Source organism: Apostichopus japonicus, chromosome 21 (assembly GCF_037975245.1).
Source record: "Apostichopus japonicus isolate 1M-3 chromosome 21, ASM3797524v1, whole genome shotgun sequence".
NCBI lineage: Eukaryota > Metazoa > Echinodermata > Holothuroidea > Aspidochirotida > Stichopodidae > Apostichopus > Apostichopus japonicus.
Genome location: NC_092581.1, coordinates 12,211,881 through 12,232,393, shown reverse-complemented (window position 1 = coordinate 12,232,393; position 20,513 = coordinate 12,211,881). Strand labels below are relative to the sequence as shown.

Below are 20,513 nucleotides of genomic sequence, written 5' to 3'. Positions count from 1 at the left end.
CCAGGGTTTTCGATCGATAATGCTGGATTGTCGCTAAACCAGGATTTTCGACTGATAAACCGGGATTTTCGAATAAAACTTGAATCTCAACCAAAAATCCAAGATTTTCAATTGATAATCCAGGTTTCTTAAAGTAGATAAACATTGATTATTATCGACCGTTAAATCTAGAGTTTCCAGACCGAAAGACCGACTAGCCCATCTTGTAGGGCTAGGTTATACGAACAAAATGAAAGCAGAAATGATGAAATCTCTGTAAAATCAGTGAAGAACATACGAAAGTCTTTGAACCTAAGAAAAAGAGATATATGTGGTCAAGTTACAGGCACGGACAGGAGACAACATTATCAAAGGAGACAACAACCTTGTAGGATACAACAACATTAAATGAGACAACAACATCAAAGGAGACGACAACATGATAGCAGACAGTAGTAGTAGAAAACGACATAATACATTCCCTTTCGGCGTTCCATACGATGATAGTTACAGATCATGAGATGGCAGCTCTTTCCTTGTTTCACTGGAAAGATGAATCAGTTCTAAGATGCTTCGTTTACTGTGTCACATTTCTCATGTTTCAGTTTTCTTGTTTTAGAACAGGGGCTGCAGACATAATGAGTAATGAAATTGTCTGGTTGTCTCTGGACTCCCAGAACCACTTCTCTTCGTTTGAGATAAGTAACCCTACTGGGTATGTTTCGTGCAACCCACACTTACAACGATTTAGTAATGTATCTTCCAACTTCATAATGTGTGCATCGACTAGCGCAAAACCTGTCACCTTCTGTGAAAAATGCGGTGAGCAATATCAAGGTGTTCTTGACGTTGTTGAAGAAATAAAGAAGGTAAATATCGTTAAGAATAATTGAAGAATTTGCACTGTTAGTGAAGAAACGTATTTGTTATTATTATCTGCAGTGTGACGGCTTAAAATTATCGTTATTCTCCCAGGAGCCTGGTGGACAGTAATGCAGTAAAAACGATTAGGCCTAGGCCTACACTGTTATCACTTATTCGTCCAGCCATAGGAATGAAGTTGTCAGATGTGCATCTAAACATTTTACTTGTATGGGGCAATTTTTTCAATCTTTTATTCTATTTCTTGTAAGCTTACATTGCAATGTATCGTTATTTTACTGATAAACTTGTGGCAGATTACTAGTAACAGCACATGAAGTTTTGGCGATTTCTGCATACCAGACTGGCAGTAAGCGTGTAGCCTCTTACTGCTGTTTGGGGATTGGTAACTTGCATTTTTGTGTGATGGAATGGGTTTTTGGTGTGAAAAATCCAAATTTCAGGCAGGAGCCTTTGGAATATGCAGGTAGTGGTTGCAAATTGAAAACTTTCATTCACATTCCCATGCAGAGCACACAAGTTACTCTTCCAGTGCCACAATGTAAATACAGCCTTATAGGGTCAATGCAATGGAGGTCAACACATAGTTTGAAAACTCCCAAGATGTAACTAGAAACTTATTTTCCCTGAGGAGATTTTACCATGTTCTTCTCTCACCACTACCCCCTCTTTCCTGTCTTTCCCTGAGTCTACATGTGTTGATTATAGGTTAATAAGTCTATGATAATACTTGTGTTATTTAGACTAATGTTTGAATTTAAGGAAATGGGTCATGTTGTTTGCCCAGCCAAACAACCCTGGTCTTCTTGGCTGCTGGCTAAATAACCTTATGTGTCTTCTACTTCACCCTGATGAATAGCACAGGCCATAGTTACCCAACTGCATTGAGTAAAATTCCTTGCATGAAGTTCCTTATTCACCTACAGGCTCTCCCAACATATGTCACATAGTATTGTTATAAGAGGCACCGCTCCTAATTCCTCAGCTATACTGAGTGAGTTTAGGCACGACCTTCACTTTTAATAGGCAGGTACAGTACTGTGTATAACACTCAGTATTTATCTTTTGTTCATTATGAAAACTGCTCTTTTCTTTTTCACTCTATTTTCTCTAGGATCATGACTGTAGAGATAAATTACTCAATTCGGATATTCTTCAGATCGTGCAAAAGATGAATACGTTTGTTATGGACCTCTGGATGGATGGCAATTGTGACAGTAAGTTGAAGTACCCTATTCCCTACAGTAAATATGGACTTCATAATAATAAAAAAGATGTGCTGTTTAACTAACGATATAGAAAAAATCTGAGCAAGCTTTGAAAATCCATTTTTAGTAAAAGATCACACAATGGAAAGAGAGGATAAAGCTCTTGTATTATTGTTAAGGAATGTTCTACCCAAGCAACATATATTTACAGTACTGTACCTTTTACATTTGTACAAGGAAAAGGACTTGGGTACCTACTCTTCTGCTGCTACTGTCTTTACTAGAATCCACCTTCCAATTCCATCGGTTTACAGTTTTAGAATTTGTTCATGTACTGATATACCAAGTTTCACCTGTTGACATTTGAGAAGAGAAAGCAGACTACCTTTTGTGGAGGTGTCTAATCATTTTAAAAAATTTTTGTTTTACAAAACTTCTCTGTCGCTGAAAATTAATCGTCTCGTAAGTTTTCATTGTCATCAATTGGAGAATTTGTAATGGGATGAATGATTTACTTAAAAGAAATAAACTGTACAGTACTTGTGAAGTGTCAAAAATGTCAAGAAGAATTAGTAATATTATGCTTTGGATTCACCACCTGTTGAGTTAAATCAATTCATTTCTTAAATGATCATCCCTCACATGTGATTAAGTTACAGTAGGAACATATACAGGACTTTTATTACAAAAATTATGTTTGATGGGAATTACATTGGGATTTTTATAAATATTGTGTGAGAATAAAGATATTTTTTTATAGCTTTAGGACATCTAACCTTATGGACAAACCTACTATTATCAGTAAGTTATGAAATGGTAAACTAGTCTTTTCTCATTCTAAATGAAATGATTTCATCGACATTATTGTACAGTATGTGTATAAATGTTTTGTGTTAATAACGGGGCCTTAAATATAAAAGTTGACTTTTCAATCTCTATCTGTTATCTAATTCAATCTAGATTGCTTTACGCAGAACCAGAATGAACCACCCGACGTAAATTACCGTGAATTCTCGAACGATACCAAACAGTTCCTAATACTGTTCAATCAAACCCAAGAATGTTTCAAGACATATAACCATACGGTAAGTCAATGTATCAAACATGTTGTAGTGTGTCTTTCTTCACCTCTGACCTTAAGCTGTTCATTACATGTACAAGTGTTAATATTATTGATAGCCATTTCATGGGACTTGGATGTCTACGTTGTACAAACCATATCGATTTGCAGACTTTGCATACATTACCATACGGTACCATACGGTAACGTATGGTACATCCATCTTGGAGGCATTCATAGTCACTGGTATTATTTTAATTGGTCTGCTTGGATGATTGGATCTCCCTTCAGAAGTTACATAAATTTGTGATTAGTTTGAATGATGGTTGAAACCCAAATGTGTTGCAACAAGTCATGACTCCAGTCAATAAATTTCAAAAATGAAGTGACTACAGTAGAACAAGTTTTGCCAATTTTTAGTTTTGTTAGAGCATAACTTCTACAATTATCCTATACATTTTGATGTGTCCAATTTTCTCCTAAATAATTCTAACTTGCTTGTCCTTTGCAATGCCAGTTTCTCTGCGATCGTAGGACACAATGAACGCTGTATCTTTTTTATTCCAAACAGTGAATTCATTAAATGTCGAAGTAGACTGCTAACTTAAAACCACATTCATTTTACCGATTGAACTCGATACTTTCTTCCTTTTCCCCCCCAAAAAACAGGATACAGACATTTATGGTGGAGATATCGTCAGTAATAAAACTCTTTGTCAAAAGTGCAGAAAAAATTACATCCATCTAAATGAGTTCTATGGACAGATGGGATCAATTGGGAGCCTTTGTATGGATCTTGTTGAAATGGTAACAATTAAAAGATTTTTTATCTCCTTCCTCTGACCCTCCAAGTCCCTTTTCTGTCCTTTTTTCCTCCCTCCTGCAAATCCCAGATACCACTTAACTGATCAAGCAAAATCTAAATAAACATAAAAAAGCAAGAACTGTAAAAGAAGTTAATCATCACTTAAGCTTTACCACACACAATTTTTATTAAGGAAGTCTTTTAGATTAACTTTTCTAAATTTTTCACTGTGTATTGTACTGCAATGCTAACAACTCTGCAGTTTTTTTTATCAAAGTGGCTATTCTTACGACTATTCGTAAGAATAATTTCCGATTACGCATGCGCAGTTGCTATTTTTATGATAGGAGTACTATTTTTACGAACAGGAGTAACAATAATTTCCGGTTAGTGTTAGGGTTAGGATTGGGGTTTAGGGTTAAAGTTAGGGTTAGGGTTACCCCTACTACATGCGCAGTTGCTTTATTTACTTTACTGCGCTTGAATTCGCCTTTGTCGTAAGAATAGTTTATAAATAATTGTTGCGACTAGTCGTAAGAATAGCCACAGCCTTTTTTTATACCTTTCGTGACTTGTTAATTTGCGTTTCAAATTTTCCGTTCGCTGCTTTGTTGAGATTATTTAAACTAAATACGATAAATGGGTGACCAACTACTACTTTAAAATCATACAGATGCATCTATGATCATCAGGCAAATACTTAATTTGCCCTTTTAACTTTCTTTGACACTATTTATTTATAATATTATTAAATAATTTTTCTGTTCTATTTTCTTTTCTTATGCCACTTTCATTTACATTTTTCCATCATTTCAGATGAATGTTACCAGGCAACAGTGGAATCAGGTTCACTGCACCGAACATACAACAAACTATACGTCAGTGGTATCGATCTCCGTCTTCTGCTGCTCTCTCCCCGTCCTCTTCTACTTGTTTGCAATGTTCATCACCAGGAAGAGAGTCATCTTAGGTAGAAAATGTGTGTTTTATTATTATGTTATGTTATATTATGTTATTTAAAGAATCCTACTGAACATACTAAGTCTATTTACAAAATGTACCGTAATAAATTAAACCATGTTATACGATATTCCAAACGATTATACTTTTATGATAAATTCAAGCAGAGTAGAAACAACGTAAACAGTATACTTGGAGTACAATTAATGAAATTCTCAATAAAAACTGTAAAGACTCATCATATCCAGCAATATTTAAAAATGATGATTGCGAAATTAGCAATGATAATGGTATCGCTAGCAACTTTAACAAAAACTTTGTAAATCTTGGTTATAATCTCGCTAGCAAGATTAATATTAAACTAAAAGCGGAACATTTTTTACATGATAATGAAAAGGTATGCCATTCCATATTTACATATCCAGTAACAGTAGAAGAAGTTTTAAAAGTTGCTCACACAAATGTGAAACCAAACAAAGCAGCAGGCTATGATGACTTTGAGCCAGGTATTATCAAACAAGTAATCCCATACATTGTAAAGCCTTTAACTCATCTCTGCAATATTTCTTTTAACACTGGCATTTTTCCGGATAAGCTTAAAATAGCAAAGGTAAAACCAATCTTTAAAAAAGGAGACCCCAGTCATTTTGAGAATTACCGCCCTATATCTTTATTGTCAGTCTTTTCCAAAATTATTGAACGATTAATGTTTAATCGTATATACAGTTTTTTATGTAAATATAATATTCTTAATAACGAGCAGTACGGATTTCGTCCTGACCATTCTACAGAATTAGCTTTAGCAGATGCAGTCAATAATATTTATAATAGTCTTGATAAGAATAATACCTGTGTAGGCGTATTTCTCGACCTATCCAAAGCTTTTGACACCATCGATCACAAAATATTACTAAGTAAATTATTTTTTTTATGGTATTAGTGGAACAACCCTAAATTGGCTAGATAGTTATCTTTCAAATAGATACCAGTACACTTTATATAAAAATTCTAAATCTGAACTTGCTAAAATCGTTTGCAGAGTTCCTCAGGGTTCTATACTAGGTCCATTACTATTCATAATTTATGTCAATGATATCGTTAATGTCTCCGATATTGCTAAAACAATATTATTTGCCGAAGACACAAATATTTTCTTGGATTCCCAAAATCTACTCTCATCACATAAAACTGTTTCTACTGAACTAACTAAATTTTCCAGCTGGTTTTCAGCAAACAAATTATCTCTTAACATAGAAAAAACTAGTTATATGGTGTTTAATGCTAGTCACTCATTCAGATGGGATCACAATATTACCATGAATGATAAAATTATTAATCGGGTTAACACTACTAAGTTCTTGGGTGTACACATAGACAATAAACTTTCTTGGCGTGATCATATATCAGCAGTCTGTAACAGAGTGGCTAGAAATACTGGTATTATATGCAAATTAAAACATTATTTACCTCCAAATATACTCAGAAATCAGAAGAAGAAAAATTTATATAGCGCCAAAATCAACAAAAGTTGTTCAAAGGCGCTCAAGACAGTTACATGAAATTAATTACAATACACTTCTTGAAAAAAGATAACATTTGAGCAGTTTCTTGAAAATATGAATAGTCTGAGCATCCTTGATGTGATTTGGAAGAGTGTTCCACTCTTTTGGTCCATAGCAGGAGAATGAGCGATCTGCAAATGACACAGCACGGGTTCTGGGCACGATAAAGTGAGGAGAAGATATATATGATCTAAGCTGTCTGCGTGGTGCTTGCAGCTGTAGTAAGTCAGATATGTAGGATGGCGACTGTTTATGGTGAGCTTTGTACACAAGAAGGAGAACTTTGAATTTAATGCGCTGTTGTATAGGAAGCCAGTGAAGAGCAATGAGTTCCGATGTGATAGAGTCATACTTCTTACGCTTGACAATGATGCGAGCAGAGGTGCGTTGGACATTCTGAAGTTTAGTGATTAGGGATTTAAAGAACACTGTATATAACTCTGATTTTACCCCAATTAACTTATTGCACGACTATTTGGTCAGGAACCTATTCTACAAATCTTAATCACCTTTGTGTCCTCCAGAAGAGAGCTATTCGCCATATTTCACATGCTGCACCACGTGATCATACCAGCCCCCTATTCAAAAGATTAAATTTATTAAAACTAAATGATATTATAAGAGTCCAGCTTGCAACATTTGCATATAAAGCATGGAATGGATTGCTACCCAAGGCTTTTAAAGATTTTATTTATAGTAATAGACTAATCCACAACCATCAAACACGCCATTGTAATAACGCACATGTTTTATCCCATCGAAGTACTATGGGTTCTTTAAGCCCTCGTATTCGTGCCATAAAAACGTGGAATAATCTCCAAGATAATGTTAAGAATAAGCCTTCTTACTCTGTATTCAAAAGGAATCTCCAAACTGAAATTATTTCTCACTATTGATGGATTTATTCTTGTGTGTGTTTGTGATTAAGATCATGATAAAGATTGTTAGAATTGTTTATTAAGAATATTAATTTCAATTAGCATTCATTTCGATTATTTCATCATTGTAGATGCTACTAGTAACTTTTCTTTTTCTATTCTTAAGTTTTTCTCCCTTTTTTCTTTTTGGGGAGTCTCCTACTTTGTTAAGCCTTGCAGGCTTTATATGAGACTTCCCTTCACACTGTAAAATGTGATGAAACAAATAAATACACAAATATACAAATTATCTGGAATAAGTTTGCCCCAAAGAGTGAAACAGCCGTTGACATGCTGTTGGCACATTAGTAAATAACTGTTCAATATGGGGCAAGTGCTAGTATGTATGTATGTGTGTATTTTAGATCCTCCTGCAAGCAGGAACTCGCGAAGAAGCCTCATTGGCTTATCAAAGCCGCAAGCTGACCAAAGTCAGTCTCTTAGATTCATATTTAACGTCTATGAATTGTCAATTGTCAACAACTCTGTTACTGGATGACATACATTAATCTGGGAGTGAATACAACTCGGCACTTATGATTGAAAGGCACCGGCGTTACTCACTGAGCTAACACTCCACAACACAACACAACACTTGGCTACTGATCATAGATATCAGAGGCAGAACGAAACAAACCTAAAAGGCAGCTCAGCTCAACATAAGAACAAAGTAGGAGGATTTTTGAATAGATATTGTTGCATTAGCTTTTGAATAAAACTGGGGTATTATCCCTGGTTGGATAGTTAAGCAAGGTGTACTGTGACTTCTGAGTTTGATGAAACCCTTCAGTGCAGGAATGGAACGAGTGGCTATATAGGGATCGCCTCCAACTAAGGTCTGGTTAGCTTTCAATGCGTCCTGCTCGAGTTATAGTTCTAATTCTAGACATTATATTCCAACAATAGACATGTATTAAAAATACCTTAATTTATGGACCGTGGAGAAGTATGTAAATGTGTATCTGGAAAACTATTTTAAACCACCAGGCTAGGCTGGGAACAACCCTATGCATGTCATCACATATTCATTAAGATATCTCAGTATATCACTGCATACGTTCTGTTTTTTATTTCAGAGGCCGATCTATCTGTATCGATGAAGAAACGGAAAACCGTCAGTTCTTTTGGATCCAACAGAAGATAAATTTCCTCTGAGTAGAAGCTTTGTAGGTTTTTTTTTTTTGAGTGCAATATTTCTTTGAGTTTATGTTTCTCTAAAAAGCAAGTTGTTCAAAGGAATTTATCGATCATTCTTCGAACAGTCGACTCATCGTCCCTTATTTACTACTTTTTAGCCGTTTGAAACCGAGAGGAATTTGAGTAGAATATAAGAAGTGGTGATTGAAACCACTTCCTGTGGCAGCTGAACGGTTGTAAGCACCAAGCAGCACTCTTTTGCTGTTTTTATGATCCCTAAATACAAACTTGAGGAGAAAATTTCAGGTTGTCCCAGTTGCAACCAGTTCTGCTTTAATTGTCAATGTCAAAAACATTGGAATACTCTTTAATATAGAACTGAGTTTGTGAACTTTTGTAAGAGAATTCTGTGTATAGGTTAACTTTTAATCTCCTTCGGGATACCCCACGAAGTATCTTTTGTAGAGCCGGACAAGAATCCATAGATCATTTTGGCGATCGTAACAGTGACTTCATTCGACACTGATGACGTTATTTTGAATGCTAAAATGGATAATTTCTATTTTTGATAATCCATATGGAATTATTTGATAAAATCAATCGTCCAGTAAATTTTTTAATATATGAATGATCCATCACATTTTTCTTCATCTGTAAAAAGACTGTTTATGGTCCATGCTGTTTTCCTTTACTAAAACCGTCATTTCTAAAGTGGCTTGTAATATGTAATATATGTTTATCCTTAAGACGGCCATAGAAGCAGCAGACTCTTCCAGTTTTGGTCTTAGAAACTCTTAATTTTTTACAAATGGTGCTGCAATGAGTACTTATCATTGCGTCGCAAACATCAAATTTTGGAATGACAATTTCTGATTCAAAAAGAAATCAGTGCAATGGTGAGAGGGTGGTGTGTGTATGTATTTATGTTATCTTTCATGGCTTGTATAAATTCAAAAGGACATGATGGATTAACTCCATACTTTATGTGTGGTTTCATCTGTGATTACAAGATCCCTCATTTTACTAGGTCATCTGGGATCAAAATGTGATATAAAGTAAATCCTTATTGAAAAGTAAAGCTTTCATGAACTTCATATTTAGTATGTAAATCCACCATGCATGGTGTATGGAGCCACCTTACTGATATACAACCAAACTTGGTTTCTGTAGACCTCAAATGATCTTTGACCTCCACAGTGGTTAAAGTCTGAAAAAACTCTAAAAATGATGACTCTAAGGTTAGGCTAAAGGTTGGATGATTTTCAAAGTTTACATGGAGATCCAACTCACGGAGTACAAAAAACCTGCTGAATTCTTTTGCAAAGATTGAGGTAAAATGACATTACCAGCCACCAGCATAATTTACTCACATCTACCTCCACGTTCCTGTTTATTTGAAGCTGATAAAAGTTCTGGATACCAGGAAAACCACACCGACATGGCTTTGCACCTCTGGGGTCAGCTTGCATAACACCTTGTACCACCCCTCCCCCTAAATGTTACTCTCATTTTGCTAGGTTTCTTCCCTCCCTCTCAAGACATTGTTCATATATTTGTCCACAATTCCCTTTGTAAGTTTTCTCTTTTTATGATTTATTTTTACATTTATAACTTTTCATTTAAAGAGTTAATATTTTATAGTATAAAACAACAGAAAAGTTATAATTACAAACATCCAAAGAAATGTAAATACAAAAACAAAATTTGTATATATGCACAATTTATTGAGAAATACAGCAAGAATAAAATATTATTTTATGTTCCTTGTTTTTTATTTATTATTATGATACACAGCGAAAATTTGTATTTACATGGTAGCTTTTGAGAACTACGATTTAATAGGAGCAATAGGGTAAATAATACACCAGTGACAGAGACAAAACATTTGAAACTGATGTCATTGTAAGGTGAAAAATGATCAGTTATCCATCATGAATTCTGCACTACAAATCTGTTATGGCTCTGTTGAGTATGTTATTAATTAATTACTGATAAAACTAATGTCAAAGGTCACTGACATTTCTCACCTGTTCTCCTATGGAAGCTGATATTTCAAAGAATTGTCTCAAAGAGATATCAATATACTTGTAACCCCCTGGCACTAACAAATATTTAACTGTGCGAGACGACACAGGAAGTCACAGACATCAATTTGACCAACGATTACATTCGAAAACCCTGAACTAGAAAGAATTTACTTCACAGTTACTGTCGACAAATGGATCGATGATAACCCCCACCAGGATAAAAATGAACATAAATTTGTTATTTATATTTATAGTTACAACTTCAACACCGACTTCTTTTTTCTTCACACTTAGCATTCCATGGGTACATAACTTTTGTCAATATTTGAGCAACATGGCGATTAAGAGCAATTTAAGATCAATTCCATCGAGCAAATGATGACACCACTTTGAACATTGCTAGAGTCGACCATCCAACCATTTCGAACCAATTCGTGTTGAGCCGAGTCGGCCTCTCCGAGTGATAAAATGACAAGCACTATGACAACTGCTTGAGTCGACCACCGAGAGTTTTAAACTGAACGATCAAAATAATTCCCCAGAGTCGGCAACCCAGAGTTGTGAACTAACAGATAGACACAAAAGTGCTACAGTCGGCCAATTTAAAGAGTCATAAAATCACAATGTTACTAATACTGCTACAGCCGATCACCCAGGGTCACAAAATGCCAGGCATTATAAAAAATTGCTAGTGTCTGCTACTCCAGAGCCGTACCATGACAAAGAATTGAGACAGATGCTAGAATCAACATAACAGAAACAAACGTTGGTAGAGCCGACCACCAAAATTTGTGCGATCGATATTCTGTCATTAAATTTGGTATTTCTATGAATTCCTAAATATGAATTATGAGTTAATTGAAAGTAGTTCACAGCTTTCACTTTGCTGTTCTGCACAAAACTAGACCTGTTGTCCATTTGCAATGCCTCACTGACAGCTGTTTATTGACTGGAAGATTCAGGGTCATTCTTTTGATAAGTTACTTTAGTCTTTAAAGAGAGACAAGTAAAAGATCATTTGGTACTTTTCAAATTTTTCTTTTGATCCAGTTTGAATAAAACCCACCTCCTTCATGACTTACAGAAGCTAACTGGGATAGGCAAACTCATTTGCCCAGCCAGTAGCAGGATAACTTATAGTAGAGGCACAATTCTCAACGAGGGCAAAACTTGTCTACGCCTCTCGACATTTTATAAAAAACTTTCTAGTTTTCACGACATTGACAATAACACCCGATTGGCAATTGAAATACCTCCGACAAGGATCAACATTTTAGACATTTGTTCTTACGACAAAAGTACTGTACAATTGCAGGCCATCACTGCAGGCGTTACTCTGTGTTGTTCATTCTTCAAGCGACCCCTTAAGGTCAGTTTTGACCATGTGACAAGACCTTATGTTACCATCAGGGAACAATGACATCATCATACCCATCAACATTGTTGGTGATTCCCGAGGCGAGGAAGTTGTTAACACTAGCACCTCGTTGTGGTCTCCAACATTGTTCGGTACACAATCCCTGTACATAACTCATCGACAGAGTGATAGAAATTTAATCCTCTTTGAACAGAGAAGTTATCTCCTCTTTGGTCCTGGGCCAATGAGATCAGCGGGATGCTGGCGATGACGGCTGCAAGATGATTTTACGACTCTTCAGAGTGTTTGGCTTTCTTCATTCTGTCCAGCCTGTTGGTTGGAAAAGAGTTAACGAAAACCTTATTGAAGGACTCAAAAGAAAAGCTTTGAAAATGGAATTTTTTTTTATGTTATGGTTACAGCAACTCTTGCTGAGGATCACAATTTTACAGTCAGACAACCAAATGGTAAAATGCAATTTGAGAGTGGGATACAAGCAAAGGCTAGCAGTGGTCAAACGTCCACATGACAGAGAGCACCAATTCGCTGAATTCCAAACAAAACACAGACCCAGGTATCAAGTAGACAGGGCGGTGATTACTACTACACAGCGACTCACCTGTGCCGATTCTTGCTTTTCCTCTTTTTGCTTTTGTGTGACTTGGAAGTTTGGGATAAAGGCTTTTCGTGTACTGATGGCAAATCGGTTTCATTCTGGCTGTCACCCGTCTCTGCCTCGGACCTTGAGGAGGGATTCTCGACTATGTTTAATGATTCCTTTGGCTCTTCTGTTTAAAAGCCGATAGAAAAACAAATATACATGTACACTGACAGTACTAACTATTCGGATTTAAGGCTGAATGGTATAATCAAAATTAATGATCGGTGTACCGAAAAAGGAATAAAAACCGTATTTTTCGCGGAACAGGTGCACACACTGCATGTATGGGGAAAATACATAACCATGTGTAAAAAGTGCTAACAGACTTTAAAATGAAATGTAGAAGGAATAAAAGGGAAAATCATGGAACAAATCATCACCGCAAAATTTGTCTTCCCGTATGTAAAAGTGTGAGCTAGTGTACATGTGTCTGATCACTCAAACAAGACTTCATCCCTAGCAGATCCTGCTGATGTTTTTACTGTCCACTTCCCAATCCTGCCTTTCTCTATTCCCACCTTCCCATCCCCCAAAGTCATACCCTTCCCCAATAGCCACCCCACATCCCCTACCCCATCCTATCCCATGTCATTCCCTCTCCTCTTCTGGGTCCCCCACTTCTTCAGTTTTTCTCTGAACTGTTATCAGCTAAAGGGCTAGGGCTAGGGTGTGGGGAGCCTTACAGTAATGAATATAAGCACTACAATACCTGTACTTAACTATAAACAAATATGTATAGCAGTTGTTTATACCATGTACGACCATATAATATTGACAGATTCATTGGAAGCAAAATGGATAAATCTCACAGCTGACATGCAAAATGTGGACACTTAATTATTCCCCAGCAGACTGAGAACTCTGGCTCTGTTTACTATCGTCCGACGTTGTTACGCATTGAAAAAAGATCTTCCTACTGATTAATACCGTTACAGCCAAAGTAATACATGTATTCACTCACTCTTTTCGCATTGCGACTCTGTCATGCCCAAAGATGCCTGCCGAGAAAGAGATGCGACAGGATGAGAGGGATTATGCCTCAGAATTACGTGTTATGTGATAAAAACTTATAGTAAAGGGTCAACGCTCACAAAGACAACGTAACAGAGAATGAAAGAATTTATACCGCATTTACAGCAAAAACTGTCTGGGTACATTTGGTTTGCTACCTTTCAAAGTAATATAACAGTTGTTGACTGTGAGTCAATGTCTTGAAGCAATATTGTGAGCTCTTTGAGTCTATGTGATGATTTCAGCTATTACAGCCTGGCATCAAATTGACTGACAATGTTCACCAAAGAGGCAACTTGCCATCATTATGCTCTTAAACATCACCTATCACCAACGGCAACAATCGATGTGCCCTTTAAGTCAAGTTAACATAGGTGCCTTTATGATGATCCTCATCATTAAACAATGACTTGAAAGGATTTCCTGGTGACCAAAAAACTACAAAATGGCTGCCTGACCTACCAAACTCACCTGTGACGTTATGGAAGACTTTGAAAACAATCTGTCGGCCTCTTTGAACTTTCTATTCCGTTTATCGGTTTTACTATTGGTATTTCTGCAGGGAAGAAGGCATATATGTGAGTGCGAGCACATTTTCAAGGTGAGATGGTAGTGTGCAAGTTGCTCAACATTACATCATATTTATTTTACAGAAGTTTTCACCTTAAACAATTATGGAGAACTTCAGAAGGCTATATAGAAAATGATACTTTGAATCAAACTTCTCCCACACGGGACATTAAAGAAGAAACTGCTGCAGGAAATCACTTCAATGACACTGGAAAACAAATTGGGTTATACAGTGCAGTATTTACAAATCTTTCCAACTGGTTATGATGGAATCTTAAGGATTGGTTACAATCACATTGATAGCACCTTGCAGTGGTGTTGCAAGCCAATTCGGACCCAGGGGGATATTAATGTCACTAGCCCCCCCCTCCCCCTGCCCACCTTTTTAAATTATATTTTTCTAAAATATATTATTAGTATGAGAATACATCCTTATTCTCCATCCTTTATTCCTTGAGCCCCGTAACTGACCCCGGGAACCTTTTAAGCAAACCTCCATTTACTCACTTATTCGTTAAGTATCGATCCCATCCTCTGATGATGTTACCATAGAGGGCAGTGTCTTCTAAATAGCTACCTTCAAATGCATAAATCTGTCTTTCCAAATTTGCCAATGTTTCCTGTGAATAAAGATAAAGAGACACATTACATTGGTGGGTAATTGAGGGCAGTATGATTTGAACCGGACTGACCAAAGTTTCCCCATTGATTACATTGTACCTTTAAATCAGTACTAGTTTGGTACTTTGGTCGGGAAATGCTGATGATGGTTACATTGACAATGACAGACAACAGAAAAAACATCACTATTTTTAAACTATCAAAATGTACCGACAAAAAGGGGGAACATTTACCTCGGAGGCGTAAACATTTTTTTAATGCGCAATATGGTATAATTAACCAGGTGAACACATAGCAATCTGTGGCATAAAATGGGTAAATTGCTCACAGATGCAAAGGTTTAAATATTGCTGTACACTTTGAACTGTAGGATTTTCAATAGTACTACAAGTGAAACCAAAATTTCCAACATTCCAAATCACCAAACAAGATGTCAACACTAGATTTGTCCCCGTGGCAGGGATGTGCTCATGCCGGGGGGCTGGCTGCTCCCTGCACCTTACCCTTAATTCTCTCCATGCCACTAGTTGCACTCGCATCAAGGCCATGCGCAAACAGTATTTTTAACGTTCCTGCACAGCACTATTTTTGATAAGTCAAAGACCTTTATAGTTCCACAACAACATACAAATGTTTCATGCATTTTCAAATGTTGACAGCATGTTTCATGCCAAATTGTTATCCAAATATTTACTGATTCTTCGAAAAATCCTGATTATGTTTTTCTTTGCTTGGCAAGAAAATGTATGGAAATTAAAACACCTTTATGCTGGAATTAACATCTAATTTTGAAGATTTTGAATAAGGTACATGTTTTGAGAGTGTGGTGGCCAATTGGCTAAGGCGTCGGACTCGTATCCAAGGATTGCTGGTTCAATTCCTACCTAGTTCATTACGTTGTGTTTTGGGGCAAGATGCTTTATCTCACTTGCCTCTCTCCACACAGGGGTTAAATGGGTACCTGTGAGGTAACTTGTCATTGGGCGCAGTATATAACTGCAGTCGTCTGGAGGGATTGTCTCTGGGACAGGTTATCATTGACCAGGGGTAATATACCGTATGTAAAGCGCTTTGAGACCTATCGCTGGTAGAAAGGGCTATATAAAAAATTTAATATTATAATAAAATTATATTATGAATGCCAACTTTGATGTGGATAATACATCTGACAACATTTGGCATCATGTTTTAGGTGCTGGTACCTTACCTAGTCTCATGGTCAAGTACTGAATTTACTATTCAGAGCAAGAATGTTATTCTCTGGCATGTAGATTCAAGTTAGAGTCACAAAGTAGTTACTACTATTTTCTGCAAGCCTAACAAACAATTCCCAAGGAATAAATACTGTATCCCTACAGGACAACATACAGCACAGCCGTTGACAATGATGTCAAATATCACTCAAATATGGCAAAGACTGTCAAACTTTATGAGTCAATCAATGACTGACTACTGCTAGATCTTCAATATATTGTGGTTTTACTTTTTTAAGTTTAATATCAACATAGGCTTAATGACTGCCCATGCCAGGTCTTAACCCCATAATACCTTGTAATGAATAACAAAAAGAGATTATGTAAGTTATTTTTGGAGTGGGAGACAGTATAACTGTACACTGACAAGAAACCCACAGAAAATCAGTCGGGAAATTCTGTTCGGCTCCATATGGAGGGGAGGGGGGGGGCGGGTTGTTTACTACAATTAAGGCTGCACAGGTTCCACAGGCTGAAGTAAAGACAGGTCAGATCTAAATTTTTTAAATCCGGTTTTAAGCCAAAAACGTACGTACATACTAAATGTCTACAGTATGTGACAAATTTTCTTCCATTCTTGCTTCAATTTTCTTTGATAGTCTACATACCCATTTAACCAGCCATACATACTCTACGTAGAAATATCTAGCCTAATGTTATAAATAGATCTGCAATACTGCAGTAGTGAATGTGAACTTGAGCAAGTTCAAATTGTGACGCAGTATTTCTTCAATGAACAATGTCAATGGGAGTTTGCTAGATAGATGCAACTGCAATGTATACAAGGTTTCACTGTGTGTGGCGTCAGTAACTCACAGAGACACAAGTCTAGTAGACTTCATAATGAGAAACTAAAATGGACCATACTCTTATCCTCTCTGTAACAGAATTTGTTTGAACTTTACTTTTAAAAATTTATGGAATGCTTATTTAGTTGTAAAACTGATCAACCTTTTGGCCTTATCCACCATACAAAAAATATCATTGGTAAATATTTCAGGGTTGGCTTTCCAGGGGCTTGTAACAATGATGAGCCTACAACATACGTAAGGTTAAACGTTGCTTTTCACTTGATGGAAAGTAGATTATGAATCTCAACAGATTTCTTTTTAATCTCCCTTCCCTCTTCCCAGTCTTTGATAATTTTTCAATCCATTTTCTGCCAACCATCCCCCCCGAAATGCTGATATTATTGCAGCACAGATTCCTTCACCCCCAGCTGATCATGTTCCAACACAACTTCCACTTGATACAATGACAAATGCTACGCAAACAGAAGGCACCCTCTTAAATGGGCATGGAAATTCCACACCTCAAGCATGGGGATAGAAAATGTGCTAATTGTGTATCACAGGTCAATTGAGCATGAACATCTACAAAGGCAAAAAAGTTCAAAACAGAACAGATTTGACATAATTGCTCATATAAATCTGGTGAAAACTGATACTGAGTAACTAGGAAGTACCTTCATTCTACATTTGGGTAATTACTTCATGTACAGGAAAATGTGTAAGCCTCAACTAAGTCACTAACGTCACACCATCTCAAGATCATTGATTGCAATAAAACATGTCACTTGCCAGCGCCATACTTTAGCCTGGGCCTATTTCAAATATGGCGCCAGTGCAGCACACTTCACTTACACCTAGCCTAGAATTGCTACCTTTATCTTACGCAAATTTTGCCATAGAAATTGACCACGAATAGCAACAGATATAGCCATTAAAAGCACAAAGCATTGTGTCAATAATATACATAACGTCCAGGAACCCGTAGTTATAAAGGTGAAATTATGTCATTACGCATAGGCATATCTGCACCTAAATAACAACCCTAACACAACACTACAGAATCTCTGATACCGTTTCCGTATGTATAGTGGTTGTGTATAATTTATTATGCACGCGTCTAAGCATAGGTTGTTTCCTACTTGCAAAATATATTCCGCGGGCAACGTTAACACAGCAAAATTGGAAATTTTGGCAATAACACACAGATAAGAATGTATTCCTTTCGAGAAGTAATTAAGTATTTCACAATATATCGTAGCATACCGCAATCTCCCCTCGACGTTTGACCAATTCGGCCAATTCTGTTCGAGTGTCAGTTTGTAGTTGCTGCGACTTCGACGACATTTTGTTTCATGACGTCAGATTGGTGACGTCATGATCTGTTATTGATTGTCCAATAGAAACAGTTTCGAAAACAGCATACAAGAACCAATGAAATTCAAAGCTTGCGGTCAAGAAATGGTACAGCACGGGTACAGCATGGTTACTTGCCAAAATGAAGTGTGATGGGGTATCCTAATAATGAAATAAGTCAGACTATTACCATTTTAAGCAAATATAACTGAATCAACTAAGGAAAACAATATAATTTAAGCGAATTTTCGCATACCTTGACTTATGGAAAACTATTTTGAATTTTAATTCCAAACTTAAAATATTTTTTCCTTATTAAACAATGCCTTAAATTGGTTAAAGATATCTTCGACCGAATTACAGTTTTCTCAAAGGCCAAAGGAATTAAACATATTGCCTAATTAATTAAAAGTACCGTAGTACTTTTCGCTTCAGTGGAATTATCCTCTCCATTCGATAAATTGCTCACACATTTAAAGAAAGCAAAGAGCATTTTATCTCATAGGCTACGCCGTAATGACGTCATTCTTTATTTGCCAGAAAAACTTGAAAAGTTATCAACATTCGATAAATACGTACGAAAATTGCGAACAATTTCAAAAGCGAAAAGACCATGTTTCCCTTGATCCTTTTCCTGGTCATTTCAATAACGTCAAATGTTGGAAAGAAATAAAACCTGGATCGATAACAGTGATCCACAAAGATATCGAAACTCGCTTTGTGCCTAAAGTCTTTCTTTGCCATTCACGATATGTTGCCAGATAAAAACACAAGAAATCAATCATTAAAACCATCAATTTAAATCAGTTTGTGTGTGTTTGGTTGCCAATTTTAACCAAATCTATCGAATTTTACTACAAAATGCAGTTGATCAAACTCAAACTATGGCATCCTTCTGGATTTGTCTTCTAAATTCAACGCTTCGAACACGTATTTAATTAGTTTATGGCATCAATAATTGATCAAACTCAACTGGAAAGGAAGCTGCGTAACGGATCACATTCTCTGCCATGTAGGAGCAGTACCTCATGTAGGAATGCACCTCTTGTTGTGTGTGGTTATAGCACTTGTCGTAACCCGGAAGTATAACTAGCAAATGCGCAGTTGTACTCCTTAAAACGGTTCATTTCTGTTTGCTGGTCAATCTTTTGAGTCTCGTCTTGTTGATCAGCTTGAAAATTCAGTCATATTCATTCATTTCAATCTTACCTGGCAATTTATTATAGTAGCCAATCAAATAAATACTATCGTGTTTTAATCGAATAAGAAACAGTTTAGGATAAAGATGGAAATTAATCAGGCACTTTCTTGGGGATATCCATTGAGGTCCTGACCTTATATATACAGACATCAATATAAAGGTTCATTCGACTCATGACAATGAGTTTCTTTGTTGATTATTTTGTCTCCTTGTTCATATATGTTTGAATACTGATCACCGAAGTGTGGCGACAAGGGGGTGGAGATGAGAAGGGGTGTGGAGATGGGAGGGGTTGTGGAGATGGCAGGGGTGTGGAGATGGCAGGGAGTGTGGAGATGGGAGGGGGTGTCGAGATGGAAGCCCACTTTTGGAGAGCCATCCAGATGGATCTATATTTCTATGAGAATGTAATGAGTCAGTAGGATCCCATCGCCCACCCCACCCCCACCCAACAGACCCTCATCCTAACCCTTTCCAGGATATTATTTCCTAACTTACTTTTGAGAAGTCCCATCTCAGTCCAGTAAACCCAGTACAAGAGAAAAATTAGATTATATTATTTTGATAATATTTTCAATGTATTATTTACTCTACATAGAACCATATCATTGCCAAATCATCACCTTATTAAAATCTTCAATAAACACTTAAATAAATAGATTTGTACAAGCAAAAGTGTTTTATGAAAATCATGTCCATGTGGAATGTTCTCCCAAACTGTCGGTGAAACTCATCTCAAACTAGTACAAGTCAGTCAGATGTGAATGAAGAAAGGAACGTTTGATTATCACATATGTACAGTTATTTAAAAATAATAAAGACGTGCTTTTAATTATAAAATCAGAAGTGTTGTTACAATTATTATTGTTACAGAAGCTGCCCCCTCCACCCCCCTCCCAATCCCCTCATATCCTCCAGGTTAGGCTTACTGTAAGCTGTAGAAATAACTTACTAAGTCATATTTCTTCATCAAAACCATAAAATCACATATTCATAGAAACAGCACCCTTTTGGAAACAAAATTATTGGCACCCCCCCCCCACAACATACACACACACAGTGACACCATCGCCATGTACATAGAGGGCTACGCTAACACGCAAAAGAATAACAACTTTCTGTATTTTTCATATTGAAACAATTACAATGGAAATTTCA

The 20,513-nt window shown here is 36.6% G+C and overlaps 2 protein-coding genes across 3 annotated transcripts; one reads left to right on the top strand and one right to left on the bottom strand.

Moving 5' to 3' along the window:
* The first annotated feature begins 466 nt into the window (after positions 1 to 466).
* On the top strand, positions 467 to 10,260 carry LOC139962976 (osteopetrosis-associated transmembrane protein 1-like). 2 transcript variants are annotated; one of them, XM_071963407.1, is made up of 6 exons: positions 467 to 848; positions 1,976 to 2,078; positions 3,030 to 3,154; positions 3,799 to 3,936; positions 4,751 to 4,904; positions 8,450 to 10,260. In XM_071963407.1, exons 1-6 carry the CDS (start codon positions 480 to 482, stop codon positions 8,515 to 8,517), a joined length of 957 nt encoding a protein of 318 aa, XP_071819508.1. In that variant the 5' UTR covers positions 467 to 479; the 3' UTR covers positions 8,518 to 10,260. The 2 variants fall into 2 exon arrangements, with proteins under 2 accessions (XP_071819508.1, XP_071819509.1); XM_071963408.1 differs by having other exon boundaries at positions 4,751 to 4,913.
* Positions 9,864 to 18,214, bottom strand: LOC139962982 (chromatin modification-related protein MEAF6-like). Its single transcript, XM_071963425.1, has 6 exons — positions 18,065 to 18,214; positions 14,644 to 14,756; positions 14,038 to 14,122; positions 13,517 to 13,553; positions 12,514 to 12,682; positions 9,864 to 12,224 (listed from the first exon to the last, which is right to left on the bottom strand). Exons 1-6 carry the CDS (start codon positions 18,143 to 18,145, stop codon positions 12,182 to 12,184), a joined length of 528 nt encoding a protein of 175 aa, XP_071819526.1. The 5' UTR covers positions 18,146 to 18,214; the 3' UTR covers positions 9,864 to 12,181.
* Between the last annotated feature and the right edge of the window lie 2,299 nt (positions 18,215 to 20,513).